Below are 13,372 nucleotides of genomic sequence, written 5' to 3'. Positions count from 1 at the left end.
CTGTTCAGTCAGCAGGTCACTTAGATAAAAAAAATTAAAAAAAAGGAAGGTAATTAAGGTCCAATAGGGCCCAATAGCATTACTTTCATCTTGGTTGGTGCTGCTGTTGGTGGTGAGCCAGTGAGGGCTGCTATCCTTCTCGCTGCACTAATAACTCTTACTGATTGTTCGGGGTGGCTGCACAGTGGGGGTTGAACTGGGGGGGGGGGGGGGGGGGGGATAGTATCCTAAGTGTAGAAACACAGGAGATTTGTCACAGCAGGGGAGGCACATGCAATGTGTTGTAATTACATTTGTCCTTTAACTGTCATGACGAGTCAACATGTGCCATTCCAAAATAGGAAAAGGGGGAAAAAAGCTGGTTAAAGTTAAAGATGCTACATTCTGTTAAGCCTCAGTTCATAAGTCAAACAGAAATAAAAAATACGGCAATTTGTTTATTTATGTGTCACATATGATTGTTTTGGACACTGCTGATGAATCTGCCAACTGGTTGGACAGCTTGGCAACATTTTATTTTTATTCACCCCCAATAAGCTAGTGGAGGAGGCAGATCAAAAACGATGTAACATATTTCTTATTCATTGGCTTTGTGGAGGAAGAACATGATTTGCAGGGGACGACATGTTTACTGTTATCTTGTTTATCATAAAGAACAGTCAGACCAGGAGGCTAGATGTCTCCAGCGTCCTTGTGTATCTCAGTTTCATGTACATTGCCGTTGACGGTGTTTAGGTGCAACTTATTCTCAGCCACATCAGTGTCCATACATACATACATACATTCCAATACATGTGTTTCTGTGTGTTTCAGACAACATAATGATCATAATAATCTTCCTCCACAGGAACTTTTGACTCATTCAGCGGACCGACCAGAGAGACAACAACTCAAGGAGGCTCTGGAGGCGATGCAGGTGTGTTTGTTCACGGGTGAATTTGAAGAACTATTCCATAATAACTCTGCAGTGCTCCGAGCCAAAGCTGTAGTACATTGTTTCAGACAGCCACTGTGTCTCAGAGGACTGTAAATCTACAATGATATGACAGGTGTCAGACGGAACATTTGCCTTGCTCTCTCTCTCAGGACCTGGCCATGTACATCAACGAAGTCAAGAGGGACAATGAGACTCTGAAGAAAATCAGCGAATTCCAAAGTTCAATAGAAAATCTTGTAAGTACTGTGAAGTCCTCCGTCACTTCTCTTTCATGCAGAGGGACTTTTTGTTTTCAAGATTGTCTGACAAGTTTGAGGGCTTTGAAAACTTATGTTCCGAATTAGCTTCTTACCACGGGTGATGGGATGCTACACGAGGACGCATTCATCTGGCAATAAGAACAATACCGGCTATATATTGGTCATATATTGGTAATGAGCAATTTCTGTATTGTATCTGCACTCTTTTCACTGAATAGAAGTGGGAGGGGTTGCTTAAAGGTAAAATCTGGTATTTCCCTGGCCGATATTAACAATATAATATCAATTAGCAGTTCATGTTGCCAGGGAGACCCACTGTCAATCAACTTGAATCAATCCACACCATGCACACAGACCTGATTAGGCAATTCACCTGAGTTTTTCAGTGTTGAACGATTATGCGTTTAATAATGAGGATGTGTTTTTTAACTTCTTCTAACTTTACCGTCTTTGCTCATTTAGAAACACATTTTTAAAGGAATAGCTTGACAAGAACAAATAATGCTTATTTGCTTCCTTGAAAAGAGTTGATGAGAAGAATAATATCGCTCTTTTGTGTTTTCTCTGCAAGCTAAATATCAAGCAGCTGGTTAGCACAAAGACTGGAAACTGCTAGCAAAAAGGTTTTTAAACATCAAAACCCCTCTAAAGCACATAACTACACGTTCTATCTTGTTTCAGTACAAAACCAGCACAAAAAACGTCAAGTTGCTGTGGTACTACGTGTGCCGGACCATGTTTTTTGCCAGTTGAGTGTCTGCCTGGCATTTCGTTACCTTTTGGACAAATCCACGAGAGCTATTTCCCCATGCTTCCAGTTTTATGCTAAGCTAAGCCTAGCGTCTGCTGGCTGCAGCATCACATTTAACGGACAGATATGAGAGTTGGATCGGTTTCTCATCCTTCACCAAAATGTCAAATGTTGCATAAAAAGCACAATCACTAGGGTTTCCCCAGACTAGATTAAAAAGAATCTTCACTTTTGACCCACTAGAAATGTGTGGCAGTGTCAGTGTCTGCAGAGACCCAGCCCTCTGCCTCTCTTTCTCTTTACATTGTGTTCGGGGAGTTTCGTGGCTTCAGGCTCTCTAAAATATGAAGTGGTCAGTTGCACTTTTTTTTTTTTGTGTCATTTATAATCCAATGTTCTGGATTCGATTGTCTTTTTTGATGCTAGATTTGACATCTTTGCAGAAGTTATTTTTTATGTATAAAAACGAATACACCGGCACTAATCTCATCACCAGGCTGGAATTCAAAGTTTGTCAGTGTGATTAGTCACCGAGCATCACAGAGCAGTAACCCGTTCTTGATAAAGCCCACATTTGCTCTCCTCTGCTTGGAACACTGGCATCATCCTGTCATGTAATGTCCCCAACACATCATTTAGTCCTGCAGAACATTAACAAAAGAAGTGATGTGCTTTGCAGACTGAAGTTTAATGCCAAACAGCACTCGCTCGTTTTATCAGTCACTGTGTTCGCCTTTCACTTCCACTCCTCTTCTGTTGTTTCCTGCTGAGGGGGAAATTATCACTGGCTTCATTGTGCATGTGCCCCAGATCCAGCAAACAACTTGAAATTAGGATCAAGAAGACGGAAAAGTAACCGAACGGCCACTGAATAGTCTCCCAGCTTGTACCATTTATTACACATCTATTTGGGTTCTCTCTGAAATTCAAGTGGAGCTGAATTATTCATGTCGTCTCATTACATTTAGAAGTCATAGTGTGCAGTGGACTGACATTCTGTGTGTCCATTTGACCGAAGCAGCAGGTGAAACTGGAGGAGTACGGGAGGCCAAAGATAGACGGAGAGCTGAAAGTGTGCTCCATCGTCAACCGAACAAAACAGGACCGGTGAGTCCCAACTCTCCCCAAAATACAGCAGAACCAAAGTAGCCCAGTGCCAGCAATGACACATTCTCACAGTCGTGATAACAGTGAATGTGTGTGTGTGTGTGTGTGTCTTCAGGTATATATTCCTGTTCGATAAAGTGGTCATTGTCTGCAAGAGGAAAGGCTATAGCTATGAGCTCAAAGAGATTATTGAACTGCAGTCGTATAAAATGTCGGACGACCCCATGAACAACAGAGACATGAAAAAGGTGAGAAGCATCCTTTGACTTTGCAGAGACATTGGAACATTCCCCCTGTAATCATTACAAATGTTGCCCTTGAGCTGAACAACCTTGTTGATGGTAATTTCAGAGATGCAACTTATGAGTAATGCATTGAAGTGTCAGATTTGCATTGCGCTTGCCCATGCTTGGAGAAACACCCATGTAAATGCGATGAAGGCTATTTAGGATCCATGTGTGTATCGTACTGCAGTCCAACATGCCTTTTGTTTGTTTGTTTTCAATCTGCATGTGTACGTCCATGTTTTGCATGTGTAACTGGGTCTTTCTCTGGTGTCTTTCTTTTTGCATGCTTACCAGTCGAGTGGAAAAATGGTAAGCTCAAGTGACCCCTTTATTTAACTCATCTTCTCATATTGGCCTGTGTTTTGGCTGTGGTGTTTGTTTGTTTATGGGGGGGGGGGGGGTCGTGATTGCCCATGCACCCACCGGCTCTGTGACTGGCTCTCCAGTGCTAAAGCATGTGGAGCATCTTTTAGTTCTGAATTGAATGCGACCATATGTACAGCGTGCTTTTGCACATATTTATTTGAAAACGCAGGAATCACAAGCTTCTGTCGTTGCCGTGGTGCCCATATCTCTCTGCCATCTGTTCCTCACTCACGTGTTGTCTCCAGTGGTCGTACGGTTTCTACCTGATCCACCTGCAGGGGAAGCAGGGCTTCCAGTTCTTTTGTAAAACTGAGGAGACAAAGAGGAAGTGGATGGAGCAGTTTGAAATGGCCATGTGAGTACGATTACATAGAAACCATCTCTAGATAGAACAACCAGATGGGAGTGTCTGTTTGTGGCTAATCCAGTAAATGAAACAGCAGAATATCAAGCTTCTTCTTCATCACAAAGGCTAACAAACTGTCTGTTCCAATCGATTCCTCTTATTTGTTATTTACCTCCAGGTCCAACATCAAGCCAGAGCGAGCCACAGCCAATCAGCATAACTTCCAAATGCACACATTTGATAAGAACACCAACTGTCGAGCCTGCAAAATGCTCTTGAGGTAACAACCCCGATATGTCCCGCGCTGATGTGCATAACAGCACATTCATATTCTACAATTAATACATTTCAGGGGTCCTGCATTGAAATGTTTACTCTCCAAAGATAATAGTAACGACAGCTGCCACATCAAGAAGCAGAAAAAGGAAATCAATGAAAATTGAGTTTCGTACTTAGTATTTAGTAATACGTGTACTTTGTAACTTTCCACCACTATAACTATAATATAGCACTGTACATAAATAAAAGTAGTGTTGAGTTGAAACCTTAAAACGCGTCTCACGAGTGAAGAAGAACTAAAAGTGCTTAATTGAAGAGCAATTCCACCACATTTGGTGAGCAACACACAAACAAACGAAATCACAGAGGGAATTTGTTTTTGGGCGTAACGTAGACTATCATTCGTGTAAAAGCAATCTTCATTCTACTAAATTTGAGGCCGTCGGATGCTATTTTGAAACACGTGCCTCCCCAGCACCAACCTCTTTCGTCCCTAAGCGCGCCTCCTCCCATGTGAGAGTGCAGCGGGGGGGGGGGGGGGGGGGGATTCACGTCACTGAATCACCACTTTCACCTCTATTACAGTCAGCCGGCTGAACTCCGCTCAGTGTATTGAGCCACACATCTCACGGCCCGGCTGACCTAAATTCCCAGAGCCAGCGGAAGCGTGGACCGGCGTTCCCACTGCCTGCTATAGCTGCTAATTACTGCTGCAGCCCCAACGGATCCCGCTGTGATTCATGCCACTTACTATTGAACATGGCAGCGTGCGAGGCATGCACCGTCACAGTATCTGCAACAAATACAGTGCTGCTCTCCAGCCAGTCCATTTTCAGATTTTCAAAGGATCACACAGTGTGCCACTGCAGGCCGATAGCAACAAGCAGCAGCTCCCCTCGTGTGTTGTACTTACGAGAGGTTCATTTGTGTCTGAGACATTTCCATTTTGCATTTCTGATGTGTGTGTGTGTGTGTGTGTGTCCTCTAGAGGCATCTTCTATCAGGGTTACTACTGCTCTCGCTGTGAAACAGGAGCACACAAAGAGTGTCTGGAAGTCATCACCATCTGTAAAATCAGTAAGTGTCTTGTCTAATCTTCAAAGAGCAACACGAATACAGGTTCACCTTTGGAAGGGTCGATGTCTGGGCTGAGCAAATGTTTGGATGAAATTCTTAATCAATGTTGCGTGACAGACATCATTGACGGTTGTGATGTTGTTGTTGTTTTTTGGACCAAATTAATAATGATTGTGTCATTGCATTACTTCCACGAGTGTGAACTTGCACCCTGCTTGTGGGCGTCTTTGTCCAACAGGAACATGGGGGTGGGGTTCCTGTGGGACAGTGGAATGATGACATTTTGTAGCTGGGCGTCGGGAGGAATTACCTGTCCATCATTTTACACGGCCCTGCTTTGTCAGCTGAAGTAGCCTTGATTATTTCGACCAATTAACCTTTGGGCTTGTCAGCCTTCATGTTTAACAAAGAGGAACACGCAGCCCTCACACATATCATGAGAATTGTTGTACTCAAAAGTTAGCCCACTGACACGCACTCTTTCTTTTGTCTTGTTTCAGATCCTCATGACTTGGTGAGTAGATCTTCCATCACGCAACATACTGTAGCAGCATTAATATCTTCCTCTAATTGCCATTTTCCCTGATGTTGCATTTCTTAATAGTATTGTTGATCAAGTATTTGCTTCTCTTTTGAAGGAACCTGGGATGTCATCAGGTAAGATCACTTCCTGTCACCTAAACATGATAGAAAACACTTCTATCTCAGGCTGGATATATTCTGTCAGCTGTCATGTTACAAGTTTGTTATAGAGACGGATGTTGTTGAACTGCACAGTTCTCTACTGCCATCTGGTGGCCAGATCCACTACACGTGAACCACAGCTACATTATCAACCACGCAGAGTGCATATGTGAACAGAGATACCACATGCACAACAGGTTCATTGAAATTCAAAAACATGAAGACCTTTGAGGTAAGAGAGATCATAAATGTTCTGCAGTATTGTTAAATAAAAAGCAGGACACAGTGGTCGGTCCGGAAAGGGTGAGGCAGTTTAAAAATACAAAGTTGTCTTTGTACGATTGTTTTTTACTCTTTTGTAGCATTGTTTTGTACTTGAAAGTGGACAGATAAAGGGACACCATGCAATGAAAATCCTGGACCAGATTTGCATCCTTGATGTTGCGGTTATATGATATATCTTCACACTGCATCGCTCAGTGGGAAAGATCTTGATGCCAAATTAGTCCTGCCTTCATCAGCTTAAATCACCATGTGAAGCCTAAGAAGGAACCACAGTGAGCAGCACTCTGTCCAGACTCTCTTCCTCTTCTGTCCCTTGCTATCAGCCGAACTCTTGCTCATGCTTACATCGAGCGAGACTCACTGCAAACATTGGATTGTGTTTCCAGGTCCTAAGATGGTGGCAGTGAGGAACTACCATGGCACCCCGGCCCCTATCGGCAAGGCAGCGCTCTCTTTTCAAACAGGGGATTTTATCGAGCTGCTGAAGGGAGATCCTGACACCACGTGGTGGGAGGTAAAGCAGTCAATCTCTTCCATTTGACAGCACTTACGATGTGAATATGAAGACAGTTGGCTCTGTACTCCAGCACATTGAGAACGCATGCCATTGGTTTTGAAATGAATCAATGAGTGCTGAGCTTCGGCTTTAAAGATGTTAAGAGTTGATCACATCATTACCTGCTGAGCAGTGAAGGAGTCTTAGCCGTTTGCACCGTGTGGGATGTGTATGAAAAAGGACACTGTGCTTTTTACATCTCTTTGTTTAATCCTCACACAGGTTTTTTTCGAGGCTAGTGGGCAGGGACTTCCCTGAGTCTTGTAATCACTATGAAGTCAGTGTCAAGGCCAAGAAGTAAACCCTTGTAAAACCACTTCCGTGGTTGTACAGATCACACAAATGAGATGTAAGGTGTTAATTGTTGAGCTTTAGTGGTGCTATATGGATTTGGTTACCAGGTTAGCTGTTTCCCCCTTATTTAACATTACTGCTCCAGTGTACAGACATGAGAGGGGTATCGATCTTCCTTTTCTCAATCCCGGCAAAAAAAGCAAAGCTCTTTTCCCGAAATGTCAAACTTTTCTTTAAAAGTCCGTCCAGTAAGGAGGGAGGTGGTATGTCTCTCCCTAACCTTAGAGAGTATTTCCATTCCGCCCAATTCAAAATAACAGTTCTTTGGTGTGATAATGGTTACGAGGCTAAGTGGAAGGAGATGGAAAATTAATGCAAAGGTATTCCAGCACAAGCAATGATTGCAGACCACAAATGAATGTTAACTTATCGCGCCCATCTGAACCCCATTGTCTCATTCACCCTGCACACCTGGTTTGACGTTGTAAAGCAACTCAATCTGTGGACCCAGTTAAGAAAACTTGGATGGCTTGCATATGACACAGAATTTACACCAAATAGTATAGATTCTAGATTCAGGTACTGGACCAAACAAGGTATTACTGCCTTCTGTACAATAATGGAGAAAAACACATTACACAGCTTCCAGATATTGAAGGAAAAATACAATTTAGAAAGTTATGATTTCTTCAGATATTTATAGTTACGGCAGTACTTTTCAAAAGAAATGAAGAGACATGAGGTAAATATGGAACCGAATGAAATAATAAAATGAATAGTACGGGCATACATTGGCAGCTCCAAATCAGTCATTTAAAAACTTTACCAGGGAATCGCAAAGGGCAGAGGAACTACCACAACATATATCAAGGAGAGATGGGAGAAAGAACCAGAAGATCAAATATCCAGTCAGCAATGGGAGAATGTGTGTGGAACCGTGTTCACTACTTCCTGTTCAATGTATTGGCGTGAATTTAGCTGGAAGAACCTTGTTCGTTTCTTTATTACCCCTAAAATGAAGACATACTTGGTCTCAATGAACCGTACATGCTGGAGAAATTGTGGGGAGGGTTGTGCAAACCACCACCATATCTTCTGGTGCTGCTCCAAGATACAAACATTCTGGCAAAACGCTTATGCATGACAATTATGACAATTATGCAGCATATTCTTGGGCAGCAGATCTTATTCACATCCAAGTCACTTTATTTTGGTGATCGACCAGAAGGAATAACAGGAAATGACAGATACCTCCTGAAAATATTAACGGTAGCAGCAAAAAAAAGCTATTACTCGTAAGTGGCTACAAACCGACCCACCTTCAGTCGAAAATTGGATCGAAATCATGAAAGAAATTCACGATATGGAAAGACTGACTTTCCTACTGAGATTAAGGAAAGACGCATACATAGCAAGATGGACAAAATGGACCAAATATTTGTCAGAACAAGAACTTGGCTGGTGACTTGCCCTCCCTGACCTCACACAGGGTTTTTGACTCTGTTCACTGCTGAAGCTCATTATCTTTTAAGAAGACTGGTACTCTCTTCAAACAGGATGCTACTTCATCTGTGCAAATCTAGATCTTAACATAAATATTGCTGTGTATAGAACTCTTCCAATACATCATTTTGATATCTGATCCTGAAGTTATGGTTGACACGAGTGACGGACAATGTTGTTGGCATGCTGCGTGGTTGTTTTGATGTATTTTGTTTTTGTTTAATTGAACTATTTGTTCAAATGTATTTCCTCCTGGCCTTTTGCCAGGTGCATGAATTGTTCGTGTTATTTCTTACTTGTTTAGGATTTGTTTTTCTTTGCAACAAAAAAAACCTGAATAAAATATTTAAGTATTAAAAAAAAAAGTCCGTCCAGGTCACGAGCAGGAACACCACGTGAGACCAGATAACCAGTGTTCACCCATTCATACACGATGACTGTGTGAATGTGAAGAGGATACGACCGCACTATACTTTCTCGATGAAGCTTAATATCATCATTGTGATAAAAACCTACATAGACATAGATTTGCAGGAATTTGATTCTTAGCTAAACCTCCTTTGCCTTCTTTGAAGTCGAAGCACACATGGTTGCAAGCATGGGGGGCAAGCTGTTCTGTCCATGGTCCGAAATATTAAGATTTGCTCTAAAATGCGTCGTCCTCTCTCTTTTCCTTCTTCAAAAATATTAAAATATCCAGTTTGAGAAATGGATATTTTATAAGAATCAGATGATTAATATCTCAATTAGTAGAGACGGGCTCTAATGGGTGCATACCACCACACACCCGCCCGGCGCATCAGGTCAACTTGATTCGATTGTCTTCATAAACCTAGGCATGCTAGGCAAGCCAGCACTGCTTCTGATCGTAGGACTTTTTTCATTTTTGTTTTCCAATCTTCTGATGCATTTGTTTGCATTGTGTAAAAGACTTTTAGTTGCCTCACTATTTGAAGTTCATGACAAATAGACATGCCTTGCCTGCTGTCTTGCAGGGAAAGCTGATACAAACACAAAAGAGCGGCTTCTTCCCCAGTTCATGTGTGAAACCCTGTTTGGACCCAAAGGTAAGTAATCCATGTACACTACGTACGCATTTGAAGAGATGCAATACAGTACAGATGGATTTCTGCGGGCCTTTTCCACTTCAGTGTACACTTTAAATGCTTTATTCTATTCATAAAGTGTTTCATGTGCAGTGTCTTTTATTGGTTACAGCCCTTTCAGTCATTATCCAGTCGGCAGTCCTCAAGGGAATCAGACTACTATGGATATCCTTGGTAAGACCCTTAACTTCATCCTCATGCACACTATACAATACCTGCTATTGTCCTCAGGTCACTATCCTTTAATTACTTTATATTTTTCATGTTAATTCTCTTATACTGTCCTCTTCATACGCTTGTTCAATTAAAAATGAACTCACCCCAAACATGGCCGCATTAAAAAGATGAATTACTACATGGCTGTTTGATGTCAACGGTTTGTAAAGCCTTCGCCGCGTCGTTTGATGGTGTAACTTTGTACTTGAAGGTGACAGCATTTACTCTCTGCTCCTCTCTAGGTTTGCAGGGAACATGGAGCGCCAGCAGGCCGATAACCTTTTAAAATCCCACAGCAGTGGGACCTACCTTATCAGAGAGAGGACAGCTGAGGCGGAGAGGTTCGCCATCAGCATCAAGTGAGTGTTTCACCATCTTACAGCAGAGGGGGAATCTCACGGGGAAGGGTTTTCAATCCACATCTCATGGGGAATACAAAATCTCAAGTCAGCATTTTCCCGAGCCTCTTTTCGCTCCGGCTAATTACCACCCGGTAAATGCTTTTTTTCTTTCCTGTTTTTTGTATGTGTTTCCTCCCAGAGAATGCATGGCGATGATAAAGGTTTGAGCTCTTACTGGAGCTGTCATTCTGAACAGTGACGTGCTTTTTGCACATTTGTCTTTAAGTCTTTAAGACAGGTGCAAAGTGGCTGTCGGGACCAGCCTTCAGACAAATCAGTTAATATTTCCCACAGTCGGCCTCGGCTCGTGAAAGTGTCTTTATTTTGATCCGTTCGTCCTTCAGGTATACCACACAAAGATTTCACTTTACACCAAAGGCACAAAATGCCAGCAATGAGAAACAGAGACAGACAACATGACATGTTTCGACAAAGTATTAAAGGTATAGTTCAGATTTTTCTTTATTTTACAGATTCAATGATGAAGTAAAACACATCAAAGTCATTGAAAAAGACAGCTGGATTCACATCACTGAAGCCAAGAAGTTTGAGAGTCTTTTGGTAAGTCATACCTTTAACTGCAAACACAAAATACCCCCAAACAAAACACTGGCATGAGCTCAATCCTTCATTTGAATCCTTCTGCACTGTGTGTCATAACAGGAGCTGGTGGAGTACTATCAGGCCCATTCCCTGAAAGAAAGCTTCAAGCTGTTAGACACCACATTGCGATACCCCTACAAATCAAGAGAACGCTCTCTAACGCGGGCCAGCACACGCTCACCAGGTAAGCCCTCCACATATTCCTCTTCTCCAGCAGTTAGCCTGAGCCACGGACGCAAGGAGTGGAATGATTTTAAGTCTGGTGTCAAATATTAGCCGGTAGCAGCACACAGCCAGAGTAAATACTCGCCCTAACACTATGTCAGTGCTGCAAGCAACACCATCTGTAGTCGCTCACTGAGTGCGGCAAAGACAGCTGATGACTCAGTCAATAAGCGTTTCAGCAGAGAAAAGTTAACCATGGACAAGCATTTCATCCGGTGTCATCATGGAGTGTGATTACACTGCTTCCTTTTTACACTTCTAAATGTGTTGAGTGCACGTCCCTCCTCGTTCAACATTTACAAAGCCTAAGTTAAGTCATTTAAATCCAGCATTGTTTACATCCACGTTCACTGGCTTGCGGACTTCTTCTTCTCTGTCTTTGCTGTTGCATTGCTGCACATCTTGGCATTGTTCCCACCAGCTGTTGATCAGTGGAACGGTGTGGCAGGCCTGTGCGTCACATCAACCCTCCCCTATGGGGCATGAGCTTTGGGTAAGGGCCGAAAGAATTAGATCACGGATAAGAAGGAGACGACATGAATATCATTTGAAGGGTGGTTGAGCTCACCCCTAGAGAAAGGGGGAGGAGCTCAGACGTCTGAGCTGAACTGCTCCTATTTGGCGTCAGTCGAGTTTGTTCGGAAGTCAGATTTTGATGACTCCTGGACACATCTCTGTGGCAGCATTCACGGCACGTCCTGCTGAGAGGAGACCCGGAACACATCATCAATCTGGCCCCAGAACACCTCGGATTACCCCATGAAGGGCTGGAGGACATGGCTAGGGAGGAAGACACAAGGGCTTCTTTTGTTAGCCCGCTCCATTGGGAGCCTGACCTGGATAAGCGGTAAAAAAACGGATGGATGTTTTGGCTCAGAGACTAATAGCACATTATATTTCAACGTATTTATCTGCCTGCTTCTATCAATAGTTGCGATAGAACTAATTAGACTCTCCAAATATGTTATAATGTGCAAGTGCTGCTTACAAATGTAATCCCGTGCCATATTAGCCGTGGATAGAGCAAGGAGGGGTAAGATGAATGTGGCAGACTACCTCCCGCTCTCTCTGTATTCACTGGTGCTCTCTTCCTTCCCAGGCCAGTGACTCCCTTAATTCATACAGAGAAAGCCCAGAGGGGAACAGGGCAGAAAAAGAGACAAGCAGTGTGAAATAGATAAAGAGAGAAAGAACAAAACAAAAAAAGCGAACTCAGAGGCCTCTGGCCTGGCTGTCTGAATTGGCAGCCCCTTAGCACCAGCTTGGGTCCTACGTTGGTCTGCCTTTGTTTGATCTGCAGGAAGAACTGGCCTCCACGGACACATTGTTTCCCTCCTGTTTTGGCTGCATTTGGACATAAATGGAGATAATTGAGTCTTTGCTGATGATGATGATGTGCTCTTGCTCTCTCCCTGAGTTCCCAAGCACACACACACTTTCTGTATTCCTGTGGCTGCACGCTATATGCTGTCTGCACCATTATGTGCTGACAGTTTGCTAATGGAGTCCAGACGAACCTTGTCTGGGAGGCTCTACAGAGCCGTGCAAATGTACAGCAGGCAAAATATGCTGCCAAGAGCACATGGTGACCCATTTTAATGCAAGGTTCACGTATTAACAGTCAGGCGTTGGTCATTTCTCTGTTTAGTGTGACGCAGTATTTCCCTGAAGTGATTATCGGGGTTGCATTCAGTCTGACTGTGTCTACATGCAACGTTAAAGTCACTACTGCCAAACACGGAAAACCACAATGATCCTGTTTACTATCCACAGATTGGTGTTTTTACTCACACCACTGAAGCAGTGACATCATGACACGATCGAGAGAACCCTGTCTGTATGAGACAGACAACTGACATTTGCTCCCTTTGAACTCTGCTTCTCTGGCTCCAGCTCTGCATTTCCAGCTTTATTTCCTCGTCTTTCTCTTCTCCTCTCAGCAGCCACCTGCGCCTCCTACAACTTCTCCTTCCTCAGTCCGCAGGGCCTCAACTTCTCCTCTCAAAGTCCAGCTCCCTTTTGGTCAGGTACTCGCTTTTTCCTTTCTGTTCTTGCTCCCGTTGTCCACGTGCACCTCGATGACTGTCAT

At 43.2% G+C, this 13,372-nt stretch overlaps 1 protein-coding gene across 7 annotated transcripts in view; it reads left to right on the top strand.

Annotated features, from left to right (window-relative positions):
* Nucleotides 1-13,372, top strand: part of vav2 (vav 2 guanine nucleotide exchange factor) — a 182,234-nt gene that overhangs the window by 164,093 nt on the left and 4,769 nt on the right. For 2 of the 7 annotated variants that reach the window (XM_079290212.1, XM_079290210.1), the window contains exons 11-26: nucleotides 848-916; nucleotides 1,087-1,173; nucleotides 2,967-3,055; nucleotides 3,171-3,303; nucleotides 3,954-4,063; nucleotides 4,233-4,334; nucleotides 5,322-5,410; nucleotides 5,911-5,924; nucleotides 6,049-6,067; nucleotides 6,766-6,893; nucleotides 9,728-9,799; nucleotides 9,951-10,012; nucleotides 10,297-10,413; nucleotides 10,929-11,016; nucleotides 11,119-11,242; nucleotides 13,224-13,310. In XM_079290212.1, coding sequence (XP_079146338.1) covers nucleotides 848-916; nucleotides 1,087-1,173; nucleotides 2,967-3,055; nucleotides 3,171-3,303; nucleotides 3,954-4,063; nucleotides 4,233-4,334; nucleotides 5,322-5,410; nucleotides 5,911-5,924; nucleotides 6,049-6,067; nucleotides 6,766-6,893; nucleotides 9,728-9,799; nucleotides 9,951-10,012; nucleotides 10,297-10,413; nucleotides 10,929-11,016; nucleotides 11,119-11,242; nucleotides 13,224-13,310 — 1,390 coding nt within the window. Of the gene's footprint in view, nucleotides 1-847; nucleotides 917-1,086; nucleotides 1,174-2,966; nucleotides 3,056-3,170; nucleotides 3,304-3,953; nucleotides 4,064-4,232; nucleotides 4,335-5,321; nucleotides 5,411-5,910; nucleotides 5,925-6,048; nucleotides 6,068-6,765; nucleotides 6,894-9,727; nucleotides 9,800-9,950; nucleotides 10,013-10,296; nucleotides 10,414-10,928; nucleotides 11,017-11,118; nucleotides 11,243-13,223; nucleotides 13,311-13,372 lie in introns of those variants that run through there. The other 5 variants (XM_079290211.1, XR_013772849.1, XM_079290215.1 and 2 more) reach the window with 5 other exon arrangements.

This window comes from Melanostigma gelatinosum (assembly GCF_949748355.1).
Source record: "Melanostigma gelatinosum genome assembly, chromosome: 18".
NCBI classification, from domain to species: Eukaryota; Metazoa; Chordata; class Actinopteri; order Perciformes; family Zoarcidae; genus Melanostigma; species Melanostigma gelatinosum.
Note: the sequence above shows the minus strand (reverse complement) of the source record. Positions and strands in the feature narration are given on the sequence as shown.